General features: G+C 34.5%; 1 protein-coding gene across 1 annotated transcript; it reads left to right on the top strand.

Moving 5' to 3' along the window:
• Positions 1 to 6,822: 6,822 nt before the first annotated feature.
• Positions 6,823 to 11,622, top strand: FQR1 (flavodoxin-like quinone reductase 1). The gene is made up of 4 exons (XM_059586846.2): positions 6,823 to 6,935; positions 9,934 to 10,027; positions 10,846 to 11,108; positions 11,207 to 11,622. The coding sequence occupies exons 1-4, from the start codon at positions 6,913 to 6,915 to the stop codon at positions 11,436 to 11,438; spliced, it is 612 nt and encodes a 203-aa protein (XP_059442829.1). The 5' UTR covers positions 6,823 to 6,912; the 3' UTR covers positions 11,439 to 11,622.
• Positions 11,623 to 11,885: the final 263 nt, after the last annotated feature.

Here is an 11,885-nt window from a genome sequence, read left to right as displayed (position 1 = left end):
CGAAAATATAAAGCAAAATAATAAATAAGAGAAGATAAATAGATACAAGATTAAGGTGATTCGGCAATATGCCTACATCCACACACTAAAGCCCTATAGGCCGCATCTTTTTTTTATTACTCACATAGAAGGCTTTAATATATAGAAGCTAAAGGAAGAGAGACTCTCATACATTAGCAATGTGGGATAAGTTCACATATTTTCTGACATTCCTTTTCAAACTCAAGGCGGAGACTAGTGAAATCTTGAGTTTGTTTCTTGATCGGTGACGAAGGCCGAGATGGGCAACTGGAGACTTGTTGGAGACAATGGCGCCGAGGGAGGTTGCTAGAATTGATAGCGCCGAAAATTGGAAATATTGGCGGTTGTGAACTTCGGCTACTATTGCTGGGATAACAACATCAGCAACTTTTGGCCAAAATGGGCCTTAAAAGGAAAGGAAGCCAACTATGGGCTAAAAAATGCCTGAGTTTTAAACAATACTACAAAAGCCAAAATATTGGTCTAACTCAAACATAACAATAGAACACCAAATAATGGGCCAAAAAATCGGTTTAGGTCAACAAATGACCAATAAAAGACCAAATGAATTAGGCCAACAAAAAGCCAAAATGATACGAGCAACTATGGCCTCTTTTGATTTTTTTTTTTTTTTTTTTTTTACCACTTGGGCCAAACATGGCTCTTGGGGCTCTTTTCTTTTTTTTTTTCTCAAATGTTTTTTTTTTTAATAAGATCCTATTCTCAGATTACATAAGCTAGGATAAGGATGACCATATTTCCATAACCAAACAGAGCTAAATCTGACTTAAACCAGAATAGCATATTCCTAAACTAGAATAGGAATATATGCTGAATAAGAAGTAAACCTATTGCCAGACAACCTTCTTCCTCTTCAATTTCTTTCTCCCAATTTACAGTAGGTTGCGGCGATGGGCCTAGGTTGCGGCGCGGCTGAGTTTTGGACGATGGGCTGACGCTGGCCAGCAGGTGGCGACACCTCTAGGTCACGGACTGATGGAGGGGAAGATTTTCGTGGTGGTGCACTCGTGGGTTGGCGGAGAGCTGTGTGATGGTGGATGGCTTGCGGTGCACTCGTGGGTTGTCGAACGGAGAGTTGTGCGATGGTGGACCAGGATTTGTGGTTGACGGCCTCGATCTGATCGTGTTGCCATACTCCTGAGATCTAACCAGATGCGCGACCGAGCGTAGCCGTTTGGGTTGTTGGGGTCGCAGATCGAGCATCATGATCTGTGATAAGGCCGTGAGGGATATATGCCGGTGATTGAACTGTTAGTGGCTGGTGATAGCAACATTTAATGAAGGCGAGAAGAACTGAAGGACTGAGAACGACACCGGTGATGGCCGTGGATGGGTCAGCCGGAGGAAGTGGGTTGGCTCTACGTGGATCCGACTGGCGACAAAAACTTTTTTTTTTTTTCAACAGAAATAAAACAATACAGATGAAAGGGTTTCATGATTGTGAAATCAATTGAAACAAAAGATAACAAACATCAAAGAAAATTGCAATCCATACAATGAAAGATTTTATAAATATAAAGTAGAATAATAAACACGAGAAGATAAATAGACACAAGATTAAAGTAGTTCAACAATATGTCTTTATCTATAGACTGAAGCCCTATATGCTGTCCCCAAGAGCTAGCTCAATCGGCTGGGACCACGCCTAATAAAGCGGAGGTCACTAGTTCGAATCCCCCTTCCCCTCTTGTGCAGACATGTCAAAAAAAAGCCCTATATGCTACATCTTATTTTTATTGATTAAATTGATAATACATAGAATGCTTCAATATATAGAAGTCAAAGAAATAGACTCATACATTAGCAATGTGGGACAAGCTCATATATTCTCTAACATTTTAGAGTAAGAGAAGGCCAACTATGGTGTTTATGGGTTGATTTCCATTAAGAAACTATTTGAATTAGGCATACATTTTCTGGAAAATTATGTTGTACTAATATCAATAATCTAGTATATAAACTTGCATACTTAATTAAGTACTAGTTGATCTTTTTTCTCTTTACAGTTTTTCCTTCTCTTTTCATTTAATCTTAAATTAAAGATACTATTATTTTTAATAAATATATGTATTCAGTTGTTGAACCAGTACTGATTCAACATAAGTTAGTTAAACCAATAAACCATTGTATTAAATCTTTAATGATTTGATAATCAAAATATGATTCTGATAACTATATATGATGTAAGCAATGCCTTTTCTGGCATCATCGATCCTACCTTTAAAAAAAAGAAAAAAGAAAGAGTGGAGTCAAACAAAAACGCAAGAAATAAATATAGCCAAGAAGTGTCGCCACACATTATCCGTTAAATGTTTTTTGTTGATCAGAATCCACTGGGATGATTTTGATGAACCTCAATCTTCAAATCATGGCCAACAGTACTGTCTGTCAATGATGGAAAGCTAGCATCGATCAAAGGTGTGCGGTTGCTTTTAACGACCCTCATGCTCCAAGACCACGTCAAGTGTCTCATGCATTCAAGCAACCTTTTGCGTGGCCCAAACTAGTGGCTAGCTGCAATGGATTTCTAGCCTCTCTATAATTATTATGACGTTCATCTTCCGTCCATCTTGCGTATATTTTTGTCTAAGTTAACATAAAAAAAAATAAAATAAAATAAAACAGCAAAAATATTTTGATATAATATAAAAGTAAAAGTATTATCAAACAATAGTCCATTTATGAACGCACACTTGGCAGTTGGCACCACGACGTCCACATGGCATGCTCTTCCTCTAGAAGTAAATATAGCGAATATATACTTTTTATTAATTTTAATTTTTAATTTTTTTTCAAATGATGGAGGTTATATATTTTACTTTCTGGACAAGGCAATAGGATTGAACATTATGGAGAAGACCGTGTGTAGGATTCGTGAAGCAGAAGGCAAATTTTCAATTTTATGTCTTTAGTAGGGCTCCTCTAGGAATCATGAAGAATAATAATGGTCATGAGGTGGATGTTTCTGATAATCCAAGGGAAACCCATCCTTTTCTCATCACAAAGAGAAAAGCTACTTTATTTGTAGGACAAAAGGGCCCATGAGGAATCCAGTATTCTCTTGGATAATTGAAACTCTTGCTTTAGTGCTTCATTAAGCATATACCTTAAGGTTTTTGTAGTTTTAATTTGTTCATACAAGATATAATGGTATGTATGCCTAGAAAAACAAAAACAAATAAATAATTAATGGTACGTGTTGATATAGTTGACCGCATGCTTCTAGTCAGGAGGAGCTGCAAGAAAAATGAAGGATGTTAGAGGGGGTCATGACACAAAAAGAATAATGTTTTAGGGACGTTTTTTAATTGGGTATTTTTAATAAAACGACCCCATCAGATATCATTTTAATAGTAAAACGACAGAGAGCGATCTGCTACGCTAGGTTTTACTCGATGAATGGTGCGTTTGGATCTTTGATAGGTTGTGGAGAGTTATTATGCGAAAAAATGTGCCCAATTTTTTCCCGGCCAGTTTGATCAAAGGCCCTAGGTACTCTTTGGGCCACTGGTCCATGTGGGCCTTTGGTCTAACTATCTAATAATTCTACTTCATGAAGCTTTGGCGGGCGGGTTTTGTATTTATTAAATTTTAAAGTTTTAGAGTTAGAGTGGAGGTTAAAAATTTAGGAAATATGATTAGAAAAAAAATTAATAAATATTCAGCTTCGAATGGTATTTACTTAAAGATTTTATTTATATAACTTTGAGATGTATAGTTTAGAGTTGAGGGTTATAATTAAAATTTAAAAGGAATTATGGATTAGAGTGGCAATATTTAATAATTTAGGCTCAATATTTAAGAAAACACGTCATAATTGGTCTTTAGTGATGAGAGGATGACGAAAGATTAGTTTAGATCTGAGATTCAAGTCTTAATCCAAACAAAATAGAAAGGAGAAGAGAAGTCAACCATAACAATTCCAACATCTGATTTCAAAATTTTCGAGCTATATATATATATATACTTTCTGCAGAACAATTCTAACTTAGTGAGCTCTGACAAGCAAATAATAGATTATTCTCATTCATATATATATATATATAAAACACAAGAAAATCAAATAAAAATGATATATTGTTAATTAGGTCAGCAGTGAGCTCACCTAGGTTTGTCAACCATTCTGAAACCTTAACATTAGTAAACCATCTTGGATTCTTGGGCATGGCCAACTCTCTGCAAACCTTCTTTCTGTGCCATCAAAACCAGATTAATTAATGAGTTGGATTTTGTTGACTAAAACAAGAACCATAAAACAGAAAACAAATAAATAAATCAGCCAAATCCATATCTAAGGAGGATTAATAATGCTAATGGGACTGCAACAACCATGTGAAAATGTTATGCATAGTCCAATTTGCACCGGCCGTAAGGAGCTTATTATTATTATTTTTTTTGAATATATATATATATATATATATATATATATATATATAAAGTAAATGCTTGAATCTTTAGAATTTTTTTATTTTATTTTTTATAATAAAAATAGGAGTATTTTAAAAATTTTAACAAGATTTAAAGAAAAAATTTAACGGAATAAGGTAATTGAAAAAAAATTAAAAATTTAATACTTTTAATTAAGAATTTTTTAATTTTAAAATGTGTAAAAGTTTAAAAAAAATTTCTAAACATTTTCCAAATATTTATGTAGCGTGTAACATTAGTCTTGAGTCTTGACCCACTAATCTCGCGTTCATCCAAAATTGAGTAGTCAGATATTATGGGCAGATTTGACTTTTTCCTCTTTTTCTTTATTCTTAAAAAATAAAAATAATAATAATAATAATAATAAAAGGTCTACATTCAATTTTGTTGGAAGGAGGGCATAAACGTATATTCATATATGTGTTATGGGTGGTTAGCATGCAGAGTGCGCTACGTCATCTCATTTTGTCCACTCGCAATTTAGGCCAAAAGTCAAACGCCACCACCCAATTATAACAGTCTTAAACATGACAAACAAAACTCACGTAATTGGACCCCAAAACCCAATTAATCTCCAATAGAATCCATTTCCAATTCGTCATCATACACCATCACTAAAAGAAACATCTATTTTATAAATATTTTACAAAATTAATCTAACAACCCCTAATAGATTTACATTTTTATTTTATAATTATTTCTTACGGTGTTGATCTGGCCGTCCAAATTCATCTTTAGATTTTTTTTAAACAACGACTTATCTAAAAATTGATTAAGACTGCCTAAAACTTGTCAGGTTAATTTTGTAAGATATTTATAAAATGTTTCTGTGTTATTTAGGAGTCGTGCTATGGGGCTGCCAAATTAAGACAGCCTAACGTCAGCCAAAAATTAAAAAAATAATAATAATAATAATTTTTTTTTTTTTAGCTAAATTTTTATGAGTTAATATTTAGGTTCTAATGCTTTAAAACTTGTTTTGAGATTCAAAACTAAAACCTATGGATGGGAGGTTAACCCTTTAAGATGGTATCACTTAAAATGGATTCGATCATCCTAAATTTAGTGCTAATGCCTCATTTTTTGTGCTAGTACTTCAAATTTAATACTAATATCTCAAATTTAGATTTCTCTTATAACATCTTTCTTCTTCAATTAAAAAAGAAAAAAAAAAAAAAAAAGGAAAATGGCTGACGCTTGGCTGACAATTTTGGCAGCCTGAAATCTCTACTCGTTATTTAGATTCATCTAAAAATTCATTGAGACTACCCGATAAACATTGTGGGATAATTATGACTCAGATAATAACTTCTAAACTTTGTCAAAGTCAATTTTGTGAGATATTTATAAAATATTTGTTTGCGTTTTAGTGTTTCTTTAAATAAAATTACTAAAAAAAATATCAACGGCTCAGATTCACCGATCTCTCCCATTGGCCCACCTCAACCACAACCATTCGAAATCGATGGCTGTCCACCAATATTCCACAGCCCACCCTGTCTACACTCTACACGCTCACACGCCACCTTCTCTTTGTCCTCACATGCGTACCTTTCTTTTTCATTGGGCAAGTCTATGAAATGCACATTAACAAAACCCCAAAAATAATAAATCAAAATTAATCACATCTTCTAGAGCCTTAAGTTTGCAACCAACGACCATGATGATGATTGATGACGAGCCTGACACCACTCTACCATCATTAATCACTTTAATACAAAAAAAAAAAAAAAAAAAAAAAAAGAACCCCATTTTTCCATTATCATAAAAGATGGATTGCAATTACAGTAATTACTAATTAGTCAATTAATTATTAGTAATTTGAATAATTATTATAAAAAAACCTTATATGAAACTTAATTTCTCGGATAGGTGTTCGACAATTCAAAATTTAATTGCTGGTCAATTGTTATTGATCTCATTCTTAAATAGAAGTGCTAGAGAGCCAAACAAATGAATCCAAAAAAAATTTTAAACGGACGTGGTAATGGTTTTTAAATTAAAAAAAAATACAATTTTTTCTCTCTTGTCTGTCACTCACGGTCTGTCACATCTGTGTAAAAAAAAATTTAAATTCATTTATTTGACTCTTTAGCACTTCTCATTCTTTAATGATAATCACATGGCACCTTGAAACCAAATAAATTTTATTTTATTGTATTTAATGTTATGTTATTTAAATAATATGATAATATATGTTTACATTCACCGTGAAGTGATGATCTTTTTCACTGAAAACGACACCGTTTTAACTCCCATTTCAAATAATTAACAAATGGCCTGTAATTCAAAGTTGGACCGAGGCTAATCCAATGTTCAACTATAATTCTATAAATATGGCTTTTGGCTCCCCCCACTTTAGCACTCGTCTACGCTACCCAATCTGAGCTCAAAAGTCAGAGAGAGAAAAAGAGATCGCACAGACCTTAGAAGACACCATCAATGGCCACCAAAGTGTATATTGTGTATGTATCAATGTTATTTTGTATATGTATTTTTTGCTTTCAGATATAAAATATTCACTCTGTTTCTAGCTAGTACTCTGCTTTTTGCTCTGTTTTTTTTTTTTTTTTTTCTTTCTTCTGGGGAAATTTTCGTGCATTTTGTGGTTTTGCATTTGATTATATCAATTGGGTGTTCTTTAGTTTTGATTAATTTTAAGATCAATTTGCAGTTTGATGTTTCTATTATTTACTTCTTAAACGATCGTATGAATGAAAAATGGGATTTTCTTGGATCTGTTTTTTTTTTTTTTTCTTGTTATTTTTTCGTTCTTATTGTAATAGTTGTTATTGCTCTAGTAGAACTATAGCCTGCGAATCATCTTTTTAGATTTTCTCTTGGGTTCTTTTTCTATTGGGTGAAGATGTTTGGACAATAAGCTGAAATGAAAAGAAAAAAATTTGGTACCGTAGAGGCTTTTGTTTAGGTCATGGTTTTGCAAATTGAATTGCTTTAGTGAGTGAATCTCATTTTTGAAGAATCTTTTTGAAATGAAAGTGATTTCGGTTCGGCTTGTTCTGTTTTTGCATTCCTCCTTTCGCTGTTCTTCTTTTGTTCTTGAGAAATCAAATGAAGATCATCTCCTTGTTGGCCTTTAAACGTAAAGACTGTAGATTGGATTCGCATATACTTTTCTTGGTGCTAAGAAGTTACTCTTATTTGAGCTGTTAAGCAGAAAACTTACATATCTGGGATATTTTAGTTTTACTCGGCAAACCCATTAATCTCTAGCTCTAGGTTTGCAATCCAAGATCTGAGAAGACCAATGACAACCAGAATAGCCGAATCAATCTACCATTAATTGATATAAATTCTGCAATGCAATTCTTCACAACTCTCACTATCTCTTTCATTTTAATTTGTTTTTTTACAGTCTGTGCTTTGATATCGACCTTAGTGAAAAAGGCAATGAAGAGACTTTCTTTTTCTATGAAGCTATTATGAGAATGTATTTTATCTTGAAATTTGAATGCTTGTTTTTGCACTTGTTTAGATTGATTTTAGAACTATGAGTACTGTTGGCATCAGGATGTGCACAACCGTAATATTTCAAATCAGTTTAACATATTAGCAATTTGAGCAAATTCATACAAACCTTCATTGTTCATATTTTTCAAACTCCATGAAGGGATTTGTTAAAGCAAGTTCATTGTTCATATGTATCTTGATGCTAAATCATCAGAATGTAGGACCTGGCTACTTCAAATTTTTTGGCTATCATTTTGAGTCATTATTTCACAAAATGTTGGTAAGGCTAGAGTGAAACCACATTGCAAATCTGTTGTAATGCATGACCAAACAAAATTTTTATGGTCTGCTATCAAGTCAAATTTCACAGAATTCCTATCTATTCGAGGCCTTTCAAAATGTAAGGAAATTACCATCTCAGACTGGACACGGTATGGTTATTGGTATGGGATGTCCAGACACCTACAATTGAACACATATGAGTGCAAGCAAGAGAGAAATACATTTTCTAGTATATAGAAATTGCCTTCTATGGCTTCTTACTTAAGTCATATATTACACCCATTTTTATCAAGAATAAAGTTCCCCAGATTGCCATATCTAACAAGTTATGTTATATACGAACTTCCTTTTTTCTTTTTCCTTTTTCCTTTTTCATTTTCTTTAATAAGCATGTAGTTTAGATAATCCATTCATGTTCCCATGTCTCAATATAAAGAATTGGAAATAGTTGAAATGGTTACTTGGTCTCTTGTAAAAGCCCAAGATGAGGAGGAACAGGCTCATGTAGTTCCTTTTCCAGTTATTTGTTCCACTCAGTTACACTGAAATCATCACAAATATTTCAATTCAGAAATTAGACAGCATTTGTTGGATTTCATTAATTGGCACATGTCCACTCTAGCTAGCTGTGTTAATACTTATTCACGTGTCTCAAGGTTTCTAGGTGTAGGATCCTATATCCCTTCACAGGTTGACTGTGAAGAGAACGATAAAGGAGGTCATTGGCTGTGGCCAGTTGGGTTGCCGCTGACTGGGTGCCTGACGGGGGGAAAATAATGGAAACAAGGAAGTTCACGCACATCTTTAGTCCATGAAATTGGACATAGGAGAGTGTAAGAGAAATGATTGGGAAGGAAATAGAAAGTTTTAGAAGTCTCTTTCAAATGGTATTGTCTCTCTAGTTGGCTAACTGGCGCTTCTGCACCTGGATGCAGTCAGCTAATGTCTCCACGACTGGTTTGGGACCATTGTCACTTAATTGCTGTTTGGTGTTTGTTAAAGGCCTTCGTAACCACAAATTCTCTTCCCTTGCCACTAAACCAATCGCTTCTACGTCCCTTTTCCTCTCTGTGGTTCTGCCATAATTTGCTAAGCTCTGATGTTTGAGCTCCTGACCCTTTCTCCAGTTCAAGCATTATCGGTGGTCATGAATATCCTCATCTATGCTCTATGGTATTAGTGGCTATGGGGGGCAGAGTTATGCTTACAGTTTTATGGGTCATGTTGTAACTTAAAATGGTCTGAGTTCCTTGTTCAGCTCTTTTTAGGGCTTCTTAGATTTTCAATTGGCTTTTAATCCGTACAAAATCTGAGAGAGAACCTGGGAAGTTCCTCATACACACACACACACACACACAACAGATAAGTTTAAAGAAGTTTATTTCACAAAACCGAGAAAAAAAAATTGTTTCGACCAAATAATTAGAGTGATGGGTGGTGTGAAGACTGCCAAGTTGGCAATTAGAGATCAATGTGAGCAAGTTGTTTGTTTTTCTCAATGTTAATATACTTGCAATTTTGTCCTTACACTATTGAATATCAACGGAATCTATCATTTTAGAATTTGTAGAAATTAATATTTTGCATTAGATGCCATTGTATAGTGATTTGTGTTTCACCTGGTTTCTTGTTCTTTCTCAATAACAGTCATTCTCAAGTCTGATTATCATACAACTCTTTTAATTATATAAAATTTTATTGCTGCTACAGGTACTATTCCATGTACGGACATGTAGAGAAGCTAGCAGAAGAGATAAAGAAAGGGGCTTCATCTGTTGAAGGTGTGGAAGTCAAACTATGGCAGGTAAGAATGTGCATTACATATGATCTATGCATTACATGCTGTCATTTTAATAATTACCAGTTTTAATGTTTGTTAGAGCTTAGCCTATCGTTAAACTCACTACCGGTAAGCAACTATCAATCTTAGAGAAAGAAATGTTCATTGTTTTGCCACCAAAAATGAAAAAAAGACAAAAAGGGTAAAATGGATCAAGAACTTTGGACCTTCTTGGCTTAATACTAAGCAAAGCTTTGAGGTGGAACCCTGTTTTAATGGTTTGTTCAATTCAATGTCACTGTCTGTGCTTTATCCCAACTTTTTTCGGTCATTTGCAGACTTCCTGTTTGTCCTTTAAGAATCTTCCACCTTTAAAATGTCATTCTCCGTGGCATTGTCATGGTTCATTTTACAGAATTTGAGCTCAGTTGGTTCTCCTGCACCCAATAACCTATTAGCTTTTCTTGTGCATACATATACAATCTTTTATAGTCCTTATCTTGTTTTTTCCTTTTTCTATTTTATTCTCTGTTCTTTTTCATCTTAATAACCTCGTCTCTAGTATGCAACATATCTTTATCTTCAATGTCCTCCAAAGTTTGGAGTCTTCCTTTTGGTTGATACATCTAGAATCAAAATTTTCTTTTAGTTATTTAATTCTGCAAACTCAAGCAGCTGGCCTGTATATGGCTAAGCAATGGATTTTTGGGTGGGTCATGGTTTTCCGTAGAAGGTCGAAACCTTTCCATTCTTGACTTAGGGAGCAATCTCAGTTTGTCTCTGCATTTTTCTGTAACTAATCGAAAGATTATCTGATTGACTTTATTTGACTTGTGGAACAGGTACCTGAGACGCTAAATGAGGAGGTGCTTGGGAAGATGAGTGCACCACCAAAGAGTGATGTACCAATCATTACACCCAACGAACTTGCTGAGGCTGATGGGTTTGTTTTTGGATTCCCAACAAGATTTGGAATGATGGCTGCTCAATTCAAAGCATTTCTGGATGCAACTGGAGGTTTATGGAGAACACAACAGCTTGCTGGCAAGCCTGCCGGGATATTTTACAGCACCGGATCTCAAGGTGGTGGACAAGAGACTACCGCGTAAGTTCCCATGACTCGGTTATTAAACTAGCTGAAACATCCTAAGAATTATAAATTTGGGGGAAAATGAAACTGACTTATTATGTATAATGTCATAGGTTAACTGCAATTACTCAGCTGGTTCACCATGGAATGATATTCGTGCCCATTGGATATACATTTGGAGCTGGCATGTTTGAAATGGAGCATGTGAAAGGTGGAAGTCCTTATGGTGCTGGAACTTTTGCTGGGGATGGCTCCAGGCAGCCAACTGAGCTTGAGTTGGGGCAAGCATACCACCAAGGGCAGTACATTGCCACCATCACAAAGAAACTCAAGGGCGCTGCTTAAGTTTCCAAATTAATACACCGTGAAGATACCATTTGAAAGCCTTTTCCATTTTTTACTTCTAGAATTTCATATTCCGATTTCTGTGTACTTGCAAGTAATAATGCCTGTGTTGTTTGATGTATGCATCGTGTGTTACACGGTACTGTGTTATTATTAATGATATAAAAGTTTGATTGTTTGTCCATCTGTGCATAATTTCCCTCTTTCCCTCTTATATATCAACAAAGAATTCCCACAAGGATTCTCTTCCTTCTATATTGGGGTCAAAGCCAATGCCTGCCTAGTCAGGCAGAGCCCTCAAGCACAACATCCCCCTGTATGTTCATCGGTACCAACATATAGCTTATAATTTTTTACATGACTTACAAATTTAAAATAAATTTAATATAAAATTAGCAGATTAAAGTCGAGAGATTTGGTCGGGTTAGGGTTTACTTATAAAGTATT

The sequence above is a fragment of the Corylus avellana genome, chromosome 3 (assembly GCF_965113065.1).
Source record: "Corylus avellana chromosome 3, dhCorAvel1.hap1.2, whole genome shotgun sequence".
In the NCBI taxonomy this organism is placed as follows: Eukaryota; Viridiplantae; Streptophyta; class Magnoliopsida; order Fagales; family Betulaceae; genus Corylus; species Corylus avellana.
Note: the sequence above shows the minus strand (reverse complement) of the source record. Positions and strands in the feature narration are given on the sequence as shown.

Excerpts from the sequence above, each read along its gene's own strand:
- FQR1 (XM_059586846.2), top strand. The coding sequence starts at position 6,913 with ATGGCCACCAAAGTGTATATTGT. Across the intron at positions 6,936-9,933 it reads GCCACCAAAGTGTATATTGT|GTACTATTCCATGTACGGAC; the intron begins GTATGTATCAAT and ends TTGCTGCTACAG. Across the intron at positions 11,109-11,206 it reads GGTGGACAAGAGACTACCGC|GTTAACTGCAATTACTCAGC; the intron begins GTAAGTTCCCAT and ends ATAATGTCATAG.